Source organism: Cornus florida, unplaced genomic scaffold, assembly GCF_030987335.1.
Source record: "Cornus florida cultivar Cherokee Brave unplaced genomic scaffold, ASM3098733v1 CherokeeBrave_3.0.0_Hap2_Chr11, whole genome shotgun sequence".
NCBI classification, from domain to species: domain Eukaryota; kingdom Viridiplantae; phylum Streptophyta; class Magnoliopsida; order Cornales; family Cornaceae; genus Cornus; species Cornus florida.
This window is the reverse complement of record NW_026775581.1, coordinates 65,037,751-65,052,102: the sequence shown is the minus strand read 5'-3', so window position 1 is coordinate 65,052,102 and position 14,352 is coordinate 65,037,751. Positions and strand designations below refer to the sequence as shown.

The window sequence follows — 14,352 nt, the reverse complement described above, 5'->3', positions numbered from 1 at the left end:
TTCTTAGCGAACAAGACCGGTGCACCCCACGGTGACACACTTGGTCGGATAAAGCCTTTCATCCTCAAATCATCAAGTTATTTCTTCAATTCTTCTAATTCAATCAGTGCCATAGAGATTGATGCGGTACCAGGCATCAAATCAATAGCAAATTCCACCTCTCGGTGTGGAGGCAACTCAGTCAAGTCCTCCGGAAACACATCTAGAAAATCATGCACAACTGCTGGATAATCAACCCCATAAAACTCAACGTCATCATCGGCGAAAAGACTAGCCAAGAATAATGTCTGCCGATCTCGACCCCTAACACCATAAAATGAATGAGTGAGAGGATCACACCAATCTCCCACAAAACAGAAACAATCCCCATCCGGGGTACACACTGAAACTCTGCCCCTGAAACAATCAATGACAGCTCTGAAGGATGACAACCAGTCCATCCCAAGAATGACATCAAATCCCGTCATCTCGAGAAGGATGAGATCGAACTCAAGAACACGTTCGGCAATTGTGATGGAATAACTCCTACAAACTCTACTAAGAGCAACTAAACCCCCGATAGGCATGTCAACACAAAGCGGTCTGTCTAACTGACTGACCTCTAAACCCAATGCCCGTGCAAATGATGAAGCAATGAATGAATAAGAAACACCAAAATCAAACAATACACGAGCCCAAGAATGGGACACAAGAAACATACCCCTAACAACTGAAGAACTGGATGGTGACTCGGCTGGAGTGAGTGCAAACACGCGACCCTGGGTCCTCTGCCCCTGGGAACTGCCTGCCTGATAGCCAGACTGCTGAGTAGGTGCACTCGAGGAAGCTCCCCTACCAAGTCGAGAACTCTGGGTTGACATAGCTGGCTGAGACGGCTGAGGTGGTGGTGGTGGTTGAAACCCTGACTGAACTGTGGTAGACTGCATCTGCCTCTGCTGTGAACCTCCACCTCTGCCCAAACCACTGCCCCGCTATGGACAATCTTTCACCTATGGCCCGGCTGGCCACACCCGAAACATCCACCAGACGCCACCTAAATCTGAGTACACTGGGACTTGTGATGCCCTGGCTGCCCACACTTGAAACAAATCATCCGAGCTACCTGTGTCTGAGTGCATTGGGACTTGTAATGTCCCAACTGCCCGCATCTGAAACAAGTAACATTCGGTCTAGAAGACCCCATGGACACTGAAGCTGTGGGTGCAGATCTAACTGGCTGCTGTCCCCTGAACCCTGACTGCTCATGCTTCTGCTTCTTACTTGATTGACCTTCGGAGAAAGTACTCATACCCCTGTTGTGCTTGTAGGACTCCCTGATAACCTTGTTGTCCTTACTCTCAGCCTCAACCACTAAAGCCTTTCGCACTGCTTTTGCATACTCTGTCGGTTCTGAAGCAGCTACAATTGGCCTAATGGTAAGATCAAGGCCATCAACAAATTTCTCTATCTTTTCTTCTTCATCATTAGCAATTCCCGGTGCAAACCTCAAAAGTGATGTAAACTTGTTTTCATACTCTGTAACTGTCATACTTCCTTGCTTTAACCCATCAAACTCCTTCTTTAGTTCCCTCCGCTTAGGCACTGGAAAGTACTTCTCATAATACAACTTCTTGAATGTAGCATATGTCATAGTATCCAGATTATGGGTGTGAGAAACGGTCTTCCACCAAATCTCAGCATCGCCTACAAAATTGTAAGTCGCCAATGTGATCTTCAACTTGTCCGTTGCCAAATTCATGGCATTAATATGCTTCTCCACCTTATCCAGGAAACTGTCCGCAACAAGCGGATCTGGACCACCCTCAAACAAGGTTGGCATCAACTTCACGAACCTGGCAATGTGAGAAAGAGTATCATCTAGCTCATTTGTCTTCGGAGGTGGTGGTGGTGGAGCCGGTGGTGGCACAAACTGTGACGATGACGCACCTGTCGGTCGATATGCATCAAAAATAGCCTCTTGAATGGCTAACCTAATTTGTTCCCTATTCATCTGAAAAGGTGGATCAATAGTCCCCCTCGCTTGTCCCTCTCTTGGTGGGACCAAATCACGCAATAAGATATCTTCCTCAACTTGCTCCTGATCCCTTTCCACGGGATTGGAGCTAGAACTTTCCCCGGGATCCCTTCGTGTTGCCAAGAAGCTATAAGAAAAGGAAACGGATCAATTACGATGACACTAAAATACGCACGAGAACGGAGTCCTCACACGAATGATTTGACAAGAATGGAAACACATAAACACTTTCCATACTTCCAAAATACCCAACTAAGGATAAACATAATCATAATAATATACAACAACATTAACCACTTAACACGTAATGATATAAGCATTTAAACAATTAAGCATGCCTTTCAAATAATTAAACACCTTAACACATAAACATATAAGCATGCAATCACGTAAGCAATTAAACAAGTAAGCAAATAACTCAACTCCCCATGCAATCCTAGGTAGGCCTCTACCCGCCATCCTAATGGTATTCGAACCATGGCTCTGATACCAAATTTGTAACGACTCGAAAAGATACTAAAATAATAATAAAAATCTATAAAAATTTCGGCATGACTTTCGCAGAAAATGTCCCTCAACAACCTGTAGAAATACAAAAAAGAAATGCAATGGCCTCATTGGGCCTTAAATCTAACTTATCCTGTCCCAACGCACAATTCAAATATTATACTACATTCCCAAAATAGTTACATACATATAAAAGTCCCGTTCCTCCATCTCATCCAAACATGGAACCCACTTAAGTTACATCAAATTATAGTCCATAAAATGTAGCTAGAATTAAAAGTCCATAACTTACAACATTATACTAATTAAACTAAAGTGTCACAAGGTAGTTAATATTACATTTACAAAATATTAGAGTCTAATACAAAAGATAACAAAATAGAATGGGTCTTCAAGCTAATCTAAACCTGTGGTGGACCGTCGTCCGCCACCTCTTTTCCATATCCTGAAAAAAAATGTTAAAAATAAGGGGGTGAGTATAAGCTCAGTAGGAAGTGTCTAAGACACACTTTTTATGTCCCCGTGAATCCATACAATGAATAGATAAAAAGTGAACGGGATCATGCCATCGGAAAACACCCATTCTCAACCACAATAACAAGTATATAACAAATATCAACCAATCACAAATTTACCACGATGTCATGAAGTGCAATGTTATGCAAATGTCACTCCCCATTTCCGAAACAATTCTGTTTCAACAACCAAACCGTTAGTGTAGTCCGACCCAAGGCACCTCCATGGCGTCACGAAAAGAAGGTTGGTTAACTATCCACGACCACAAGGCACCTCCAAGGCGTCGCACCCGGCCTAGTTAACTCAACTACATTCCCTTCTAGACTACATCAACATCACGAACCACTAGGCGCCTCCTAGGCGTCCGGTTTTCACAACACTTTTAGAAAATATTTTCCCCAAAACAATTTTTATTTGTTCTAACAATTATTTTTCCCCCTTTCTCTTTCCCAATGGATGCATGAATACTTCATGCTTCAAATCATTAATTTAACTATATACTTTCACACATTTCCATTTACATTATCATCACAATTTAATGAAAATTTCTAAACATTCCTTTCCTTTATTTATTTATAACCATAGCATCCATTTTTCTTTAAGACAATAAATAAATAAATAATCATGGAAACATACAACACATTAAACACTAAGCATGCTTATTTATATGAATTCAAATAACACAAGGAGCACAATTATCATTATAATTACAAAGAACTACAACAATAACAAGCTAAGTAATTAAAATTTAGCATGCTTAGAATCAAATTTAAGGGGAAAAATTCACCAGAGGCCAAGAAATTTAGATTAGAACACCCCTACCTTAATGGAAGTAAAAACTCCTAAAATCCCCAAATCCAAGCCCAAGAACCCTAGAATTTTGAACTCCTTGGAGTGCACCAAATGATGATTGGTTCCTATCAAATTGACGGCCTCGACGAGCTCAACAATTTTGCTTCACAATGTTCTACCAAATTCCCAAAGGAAAAAAGCAAGATCAAGGTTTGAATGGTGAAGGCAAAAAATAAAACAAATGGTCCAGAGAGAGAACTTGGAAACTGCCGAGAGAGAGCATCTGTAATGGCCTTATGGCCTTTTTGATGTTTTTAATAGTGGTGGGGCCCACTTGTTTTATTTCTTTTTCTTTTAACCTTAATTATATATATATACATATATATCACAACATTACAAAATATCACCCTCCACTTAATTCCACTAATACAATATACATACATGAATATAAATACACAAACATATGTGAAATGCCGATGATGCCCCTCTCTTAGGATAAGAAAACCGGGAGAAGTTCCCGAGTCCGGAAATCGTCCCGACTTCAGAAAAATTCTAAAAATGAAACCGTCATTTCTAATTGACTTAGAATGACAAATAAAACACACATTTAAAACCCTCGGCTCAAAATGACCAAAACGCCCTTTGGGGCCCGCGTGGCACGCCAAACGAGGAAAGGATTAAAATAATCTAGAAAATCAATTAAATTCCAGAAAATAGAAAATAGGGAAAATCGGTAACATTACATGATTGGCTCTGTAATTTTTTTAATTATTTTATTTTATTTTTTTTTCTATTTGGTACTCACAGACACATGCCTTCATGGAGACTCGAACCCTAACCTCTCTTTAAGAAGTAAGAATCGAATACCGCTAAATCACTAACATGTTAGTTTTAATTTTATTTTATGCATTCATGAAGCTATGATTCCAGTTGAAAAATGGAGATAAACTATATATATTATACATGAATTGGTAGTGTTTCTAGTGATTGAAGGTTAATAACTTTGTATCTGGTAAAGCTGTATGTGGTCTTGGTCAGTTACAGAAAAAGAGAGATTAAAAACCTTTTAAAGTGATGCTGGTAGGGGTAGTTTGGGCATTTAAAATTTTTATTTGACTGAAATTTAACGGGCATGCTGATACGGGAGGTCAGAGCTAAATAAGCGTTGGTGAACACACAAAAACAAATCTGTTAAAATTTTTATTTGACTGAAATTTAACGGGCATGCTGATACGGGAGGTCAGAGCTAAATAAGCGTTGGTGAACACACAAAAACAAATCTGTCTAGTTTTCTGAATCTGATGGAGCAGCTATTGACTTCATTTCTTCTGCACCCATATTTCTTCTCTGGGCTTCCTTTATTATTCATAGCGTTCCTCATCAAGAAATGGCTCCTCAATACTTCTACTATCAACAAACACCTACCACCTTCACCACCAAAGCTCCCAATTATAGGGAACTTCCACCAACTGGGCTCGCTCCCTCACCATCCACTCCGATCTTTAGCTCAAAGATATGGCCCTCTCATGCTGCTTCACTTCGGCAGCACGCCGACACTGGTCGCTTCGTCCGCTGACGCTGCTCGAGAGATCATGAAAACACATGATATTGTCTTCTCAAACAGGCGGAAATCTATCATAGCTAAACGGCTTCTCTACGATTACAAGGATGTATCCATGGCACCTTATGGTGAATTCTGGAGGCAGATGAAAAGCATTTTTGTGCTCCAGCTTCTAAGTAATAGAAGAGTTCAATCTTTTCACTTTGTCAGAGAAGAAGAAACAGCCCTCCTGATGAAGAAGATGGAAGAATCATATTCTTCATCCTCGCCATTGAATTTAAGTGAAATGTTCACGCTGCTAACGAATGATGTGGTATGCAGGGCTGCTTTTGGGAGGAAGTACAGTGGATGGGGAGATGGGAAGAAGTTTATGCGGCAATTGAAGGAGTTCTTGGGGTTGTTAGGCAGCTTTGATGTTGGGGACTTCATTCCATGGCTTGGATGGATCAATCATGTCACTGGTCTTTATGCCAAAGTGGACAGAGTTGCAAAAGAGATTAATGAATTCCTGGAGCAAGTAGTTGAAGAGCGTATGAATGTCCTGAAAAGGAAGAGTAATGGCGATGAGAGAGTTGAAGACGAAGACAGCGAGGATTTCCTAGATATTTTGCTTAGGATCCATAAAGACAATAGTGCTGTTGATAGAGATTGCATCAAAGCTCTCATCTTGGTGAGGATCTCTCTCTCTCTCTCTCTCTCTGTGTCGCAATGTATAATTTTATTAAAGAACCAGCAAAATACAACACAACACCCACTCCTAAGGAGTCACAACAATACAGACACCACATCATCTAAACAAGGAAAAATAAAAATGAAGCATCAGCATCAGAAAACAACAAAGCTGTAGTATATCCTGTTGAATTACTAGCAGAAAGGGAAGAGGCTTCAAGTGAAGAGCTGCTTTCCAAACTTATGGTAATCCAGTCAAAGTACTCTTACTAGATATTTCCCAATTACTAGCCTCACCAGATATATTCAACTAGCCTCGTGAATCTGATCCAATCCGGTGAGAACAATTTTTAATGCAAAGAGCATTGACCAAGTCTCAACTTTCCAATGAAAACAGAATGCAGCTGAAACTATTTAACTTTTTGTCATGCTCTCTCTGCCGCTTTCTCCCCCCTGTGTGTGTGTGTGCATGATGGCTAGTCGCAGGGATATTCACATCAAGGATACTCACATATATTGAACTTTACTAACCATCTGAAGTTGTTTTATCTTCTAATTCTTGTAGAACATCTTTTCTGCTGGAACTGATACCACCTCTGCAGTCCTAGAATGGGCAATGACAGAGCTATTAAGACACCCAGGAGTCATGAATAAAGCGCAAAATGAAGTGAGAGAGATTCTTAAAGGCAAACCAGACATAACAGCTGATGATCTGGAGGAAATGTACTACCTTAAAGCAGTGATAAAAGAAACTCTTCGTTTGCATCCTCCTCTCACGGTACACGGACGTGAAGCGAGCGAAGATGTCAGAGTAATGGGCTATGACATTCCAGCCGGAACAATGGTTATTATCAATGCTTGGGCAATCGGAACAGACCCCATGACATGGGTTGAACCTGAAGTGTTTCATCCTGAAAGGTTCTTGAATTCTTCTATAGATTTCAGAGGGCATGACTTTGAATTGATTCCATTTGGAGCTGGCAGGAGAGGCTGCCCAGGAATCTCCTTTGCAATGGCCACCAATGAGTTTGTGTTAGCAAATCTCGTGCACAAGTTCAATTGGGCATTGCCTGGTGGAGCCAGGGCAGAACATCTGGACATGACTGAATGCCCTGGTGTAACATTCCGCAGAAGAATACCTCTCCTTGCTGTTGCAACTCCATGTTCTTGCTAGTGTAATCCGTGACATTGTCATGTTTGTTGCATGTTTCTTGTTTTCGAGAATAAAACATATTTAGAGTGAGTGTGTGTAAATATAGACCAAGTAGTCTTAGCTTAAAGCATTATTGGATTGTGAATTAGATAATATGAACTAAAGACTTTCAAAAAAAACTCTCTCACTTCTCACATTTGTTTGTGTTACACTCGTCTTGTCTGATATAGATGGAGGAATATTGGAATGTAATTCTGTACTGAACACAGGATTGCACTTGGATACAGGATGCTGCCAAGGTGACTAACCCAGTATATAATTTTTTCGGTTAATGATATAATATTAGAGATCAATCAACGCAAGTGACAAAATGAAATATCATCACTGTTACAAAGAGCCTAACAGTGATGATATTGAAGTTCATTGAATCTGTCAAGGATACTTCACATGCTGAATGGCAAAATTATCATCACTGTTGGAAAAGATTCCACAGATGATAAGGATAGCAAAATTATTGAAGTTCATTGGATCTGTCAGAATCCTGAATGGCAACACTTCGTCACCAATCAAACAGGGACCACCAAGAGATGGGCCAAATGACAAAGTTCCTTGACAATTTTCAGAGAGATAAAAAAGAGCTACACAAACAAACTTGTCAGGAGCCTTGATAAGATTGACAACAAAATTAATAGAAAAAGACAGTGATTAATCTAATAGTGACCATGAAAAAGGCAGTCCATCTAACAAAAGATATGAATGATACGATAATATATAGTTTTGATGGAGAGATATCTTCCTAAAATTTTTCTAAATTTCGCCATTCTATCATTCCGTGTATAAAAGAGGGAAAAAAAAAAAAAAAAAATTATTAGAAAATTCGTAAATCAGAACTATTTTAGAGGATTGAAAATTCAAAAGTGTCCGGCCCTTGACACGGATACTTCATATGCTTTTGAAGAGTTCATATAGCATAGATTCACATGTCATCCTGAATTAAAAAAGTGCCCATATATTTGAGATGACAAATCTGGTACTAATATGATTTAATAATTGTGTCAAACATAAGGTAGATATATTATGTAAAAATATTAGTGTAAACTCGAAATAGCATGACTTAATTTGATCATTTTGTCTCAAAACAGGTAATATGTATCTAAAATCACATTTGTAAATGGAAGGACTTCACAAAATGAGGTTACCCAAATGCCTTTTTATTTTTAAATTCTTTTCTACAAAGTTATTCTTAGAATCCCCCGTTATCCATTATACTGAAAGAACTTTTTACATCCGGAAGCCACGCCAATAGGGCCCAAATCAAAATAACATTCCCCCAACTATTTTACTTGCACTGGACCGAGTGGTTGTGCAAAATAATTATCCTAAATAAAAAAATGAACTAGTATTTATTGAAGATTTTTAATATTAATTTATTTTTTGTCTTGGAAGTAATAAGGCATGTAATTTCATAGAATGGTATATTTGAAAATTCATTTTCTTTTATTATAATAAAAAATATTAAAAATTACACTCATAAAAAATTATTTTTCCAAAAAGAGACCTTTTATGAAATGAAAATAGTTATATATATATATATATATATATATATATATGTAAAATCTGAATTTGCAATACTTAAAATTCAGCCCCAATAATTTTCAATTTTATTAAATAACACCAAATTAACAAGTTGGTATTAGCTAATAATAATTCTCTTGATTTTCAATTGTTTTTTAAGTGAGTTAACAAACACTATTTATAGAAAATATTCAATCGGGACATGGAAGTCCAAGAAATTAAGACACTTATTCTTCGGGTTAAATGCTTTGACATCCCCTCAAATTTGCCTTTATTGCCCACAGATTAAACTAGTGAAAAAAAAAAGTTTAAACCTCCCATCAGGTTTAGTTAACTTTACCCTTATACCTCCTTTAGTTAATTGACCATTTAAAAAGTCAAAAATTAACTAATTAAAAAAATATAATGCCAAAACTACCCTTAACTAGTGAAGATGAGAAGTGTAAGGCCATAAATGAGTTTGAGACCAACTAGGTCATAGATGACGTCAGACCTTGACTTTTTTTATTTCATTTTCCATTGAATTATATGTTTCATTGAGGCATATATTAAACATATTGTGAAATTATACTAACATATTGTTGTATGTTTAATTTAGGCATATGATTGGTAAAGCTAATTATATGCTTTATGCTAACTAATGTTTTAGTGTTTTTAATCAATTTAATTCATAAAATGAAAAGGAAAAAAGAAGAAAGAAATAAATAGAGAAAAAATATGACATCATATTATGAACATTATATAAAATATATTAAGTAATCATATTGTGATTAATTTATATTATTAATCACTTAAATTGTGTATCATAACTCAAAATCAATTTCATAATAATTTTATTGGATTGATTTAAAAATATATATCTTCATAATATTAATTAATTTCATAATGATTTTATTAGATTGATTTAAAGAACAAACCAGGAACGAAACTAGATTAGAAACTCTTGATGATGTTTTTCGGATTTTTCATGAGATTCTCAATCATAAGTGTATTTCAGATTCTTACACATATGGTACATGCACTTCTTTGATTCATGGCTTATACCTAAATTAAAATGATATATCTAAGTTAATTTAGGTTGATATTTGTGTCCAAATTAAAATGACTGAAATTAGGGAAGGGTAGTTTTGACATTATATTTTTTAAATTAGTTGACTTTTGACTTTTCTGATGATCAACTAACGGAAGGGAATGTCAGGACAAAGTTAACCAAACCTGAGGGGAGGTTTAAACTTAAGCAATAAAGGCAAACCTGAGGGGTATTGTTTAATCAAATCTATACACATAATGAAATCCTCATTAGTTTAAAAACAAGTGTGCGCCAATACACAAAAAAACAAATTTCTTTAGTTTTCTGCATCTGATGGATCAACTACGGACTTCATTTCTTTCGCACCCATTTTTCTTCTCTTGTCTTCCTTTATTAATTATTATTCATAGCATTCCTCATCAAGAAATGGCTTCTTAATACTTCTATTATCAACAAACACCTACCACCTTCACCACCAAGCTCCCAATTATTGAAAACTTCTACCGACTAGATTTGCTCCTTCACCGCTCACTCCGATTATTAGCTCAATGACATGGGCCTCTTATACTAATTCACCTCGGTGGCGCACCAAAACTCATTGTCTCCTCCGCTAACGCTACTCGAGAGATCATGAGAACAAATGATCCTGTCTTTTCAAACAGGCCGAAATTGAGCATCGCTAAACTGCCTTTCTACGATTCAAAGGAAATGACCACGGCCCATTATGGTGAGTTTTGGAGGCAGATGAAAAGCATTTTTGTACTCCAGCTTCTAAGTAATAGAAGAGTTCAGTTTTTTCATATTGTCAAAGAAGAAAAAATAGCCCTCCTAATGAGGAAGATTAAAGAATCATCTTGTTTATCCTTGTGATACCCCTCGATTCTAGAGCCACGGGTGATCAAGTCCAAACACAGAACCGAAGGATATCAAACAACTAATATTTAAACAAGCATTTGAATATAAAAAGAATAATAAATAAATAAATAAATAATAAGCTGAAGGGAACTAAATAATAAATACTCATTAATTAATCCAACAATAATCCTCCACTATACTAAATCCTCTGATACCAGTAATTAATTAAAATTACAACTTAGGAATCCATCATGTGGACCCCTAATCCAAAGTCCAACTGAAATTATTAAAATCCAAAACTAAAACATAAAGAAGAAAATCCTATGTTAAGACGGAGGAGTGAAAAGATCGTCTCTGCTTAGCACGAGCAATTCCTAAGCTTGGAACTGACGAAAGCCTGAAAAATAATGATGGATCAGGTCCACAAATAAGGTCTAATCTACTACATCCCAAATAGAGACTCAGAACTCATATACATCCTAATTAATTCAACAATAACTAATAGTCCATATATACACACACACACACACACACACACACTAAAGGAACCTCACTAGACTAAAGGGTTACCTCAACCTGAATAGTAAGCAACATGCAAAATACACATATAGTGGGCAAGAATACCTAGATCTACCAGGGCACACAACTACACTATATCTAGCTACACATCCCTAACAATATACGCACTCTAACCACTGATCCTGAGACTCAAGCTCATATCATGGTATTTACTTTAGATATATAATGTCCATCCTATTCATATAAAAATAAAATTATCCAAGTATTATTTTAACAATATGTCATCTAGCTGTTCCGTTGACTTGACATGAATAAGTAGGACTTAACTCTATGGTTAATCTATTCCCATATAAATATAAATAGGTTGGACTTAACTATTCCGTTAATCCATTCCTAAAATGTCCCTATCCCATAATGGTGCACTAATCCAAATAATAACCATATAAAGGTTTTCATATCCATTAAAGATGCAAATATTATTTTTACATCTAAAAATCCAAATAAACATGGCATAAATCATATATATATCATTTGCATTTAATTGAGCAAAATAATAATTCTAATTAGCATGCATTTAATTTACCTCATAAGAAAATAATATGTATCTCAATTAATTGTACTCCTCCACAATCTGATTAAATTAATTTAAATCCAAATAATTATTTAAAGCAATTTAATCCAACTATATTTAATTAATTTAATCTCTTAAATTAACTATATTTCATACTTAGCATGGGTACTTTAAATCATGCGTTTAAAATCCTTCATAAATCTAAGTTAACAATTTGAAAATCTTTAAAACAGATTTAATAACATATTGTGAATAGTAGGCAAAATCCCAGACAAAACCCAAACTCCAGTACTGAATCAATAGACTGAAATCCTATTTCAGTTTGCTAATACAGCTCTATCAGTTGACCGATGGCCCATACCAGTCGGCCGATAGCCCTACTTAGGTCGACTGAAGCCCTGTATCGGTCTGCCGAACCCTGCGCTGTTCCTCTTATTCTTTAACGAACTTCTTCCTACGAACCTCCATTGTTGGACCTTCAAATCTCTAATTCAACCTCCCAGAACGTCCAAATAAATCCAACACAATTCATAAACATTATTAAAATATTGTAGAATGCACATCATGCATCAATTTGTCCAAATTACAAAGCATATACACAAACCCATTACATATATACAAACACTATAATTTCAGTTTTAATCATGCAAATAGGTTCAATTAATTTAATTAAATAACCTGGACCTAATCGAGCATGTATAGATTATGAATCAAAGGAGAATAGAAGATTTAGAACTTGCCTTAAGGATTTGATAAAAAACCCTAACCTCCTTCTTCCTCTTACTTAAACTCTCTGCCTTTTCTTCCAAAATATATTATGTGAATATTTCTAGCCCTTTTTACAAACCTATGATTATATATTTATAGGCTAAATAATAACCTTAATCCCTTTCCCAAACTAAGTCAACTTAATTGAAAAAAAAAAAACTAAAATATTAAAAAAGGTAACTAAAGATATGTTACGTATATAGTCTATGTATATCCTTATTATATAAATATATAAAATATATACATCAGATTATTTATTAATACTAACGTTACCATAATATTAATTAACAAGTTACTTTCCTTATATATATATATATATATATATATATATATATATATACACACACACACACACACACACACACACACATACAACTATCCATGCATTAAACCTCCTATCTAAGTAGTTCATGGGATCCAATTGGTTGGTCCATTACTACTAACCATATTCATAAAATAAAAAAAAAGAAAATAAATATTTAATCAATAATTTATTATAATTAAACAAACAAATCAACTAATCCTTCAATTCAAATAAAAACATTTTAAGCACATAATTTCAATTAAGCATTTGATTCAAATAACAAAACTATCAAATAAATAAATAAAAATGCAATTAATTCAAATAACCAAATAATCAAATAAATAAATAAAAATGCAATTAAAACATTTAACATAATACCGAGACTATCCTTTTGAAATTAGGGGTATTACAATCCTTAGCATTGAATTTAAGCAAAATATTCACGTTGCTAATGAATGATCTGGTATCTAGGGCTGCTTTCGGGAGGAAGTACATGTAACGACCTGAACTCGGGGGTCCGAATCGTTATCTGGGTCCTTATCCGAACCCGAGGTCATCTAAGGGCTTTAAGGTCCTGTAATCAACCGGGCTCGTTTGTGAGCCAAAACCTGTTAAGAAACCTTTCCCAACTCACGGCAAATGCGATACTATATCCCATAATGAAACGACCCGAACCGGTTCAAGGGAAATTTTCAACACTGTTCTACTAAAATAATCATAACTTTCAATATGAATAGAATTTGAAGATGAGGTTTATTCTCATTGGAAAGCTAACTCAAAATCCTTGAAAATAAACTCAAGAATGACCCTATTTGGGTTTGGAACAAAGAAGTTATGACCACACGAAGTCAGGTGATCCAAGCTGACAAAACTGTGAAAGCTAAAAAGTCCATTGGAGGAATTGAACCGGTTCCCAAATCCTGGTACCGGTTCCATATGGGCAGAATTCCCAAACGTGAACCAATTACACCCTTGAATCGGTTCCATGAAAGTTGAACCGGTTCTAGAAGACCAGGACCCTGAAAAATGCTTAGAAAAGCCTAAAATCAAGCATTTGTGCACATGGGCACCCCCTTGGTCCCTTAGTGATCCTATTTAAAGTCTAAACCTATCCCAAATCATGCATATGGCAATCAAATTAACATAACTAGGTATCATTACATTCGAATAAAACTGTACATGAGTCCATTACGTCATTTGAAGTTAAATAAGTCTGTAATACATCAAGGTATGGCCTTAAGGCCTTACATGTACCACTTTGAATCAAAATGAATTCCCATCCATGGCTTGCTTCCCTTAAATTACACTTATGCATATTCAAGGAGCGTAATCATAGACACAAGGCTACTAGTTACAAAATTATACATATCATATTAAAGCTTTACAAAAAAAAAAAAAAAAAAAAAAAAAAATGGAAATTTAATTACAAGAGATAATAAAATGATTTTTTAATCTTGTCCAAGCTTGTGGGGATGGTTGTTCATCACTTCCCTTTCGTGTCCTGAAAATGTTAAAGAT

The 14,352-nt window shown here is 35.9% G+C and overlaps 2 protein-coding genes and 1 long non-coding RNA gene across 3 annotated transcripts; 1 reads left to right on the top strand and 2 right to left on the bottom strand.

The window, feature by feature from the left end:
- Positions 1-1,033: 1,033 nt before the first annotated feature.
- LOC132281205 (uncharacterized) lies at positions 1,034-2,334 on the bottom strand. Its single transcript, XM_059782931.1, has 2 exons — positions 2,309-2,334; positions 1,034-2,141 (listed from the first exon to the last, which is right to left on the bottom strand). Exons 1-2 carry the CDS (start codon positions 2,332-2,334, stop codon positions 1,034-1,036), a joined length of 1,134 nt encoding a protein of 377 aa, XP_059638914.1.
- A 330-nt stretch (positions 2,335-2,664) lies between these two features.
- Positions 2,665-4,221, bottom strand: LOC132284525 (uncharacterized). Its single transcript, XR_009472304.1, has 2 exons — positions 3,860-4,221; positions 2,665-2,966 (listed from the first exon to the last, which is right to left on the bottom strand). It is a non-coding gene; the product is annotated as an uncharacterized LOC132284525 (long non-coding RNA).
- Positions 4,222-5,023: 802 nt separating this feature from the next.
- On the top strand, positions 5,024-7,313 carry LOC132284524 (cytochrome P450 736A117-like). The gene is made up of 2 exons (XM_059786633.1): positions 5,024-6,060; positions 6,625-7,313. Exons 1-2 carry the CDS (start codon positions 5,131-5,133, stop codon positions 7,231-7,233), a joined length of 1,539 nt encoding a protein of 512 aa, XP_059642616.1. The 5' UTR covers positions 5,024-5,130; the 3' UTR covers positions 7,234-7,313.
- Positions 7,314-14,352: the final 7,039 nt, after the last annotated feature.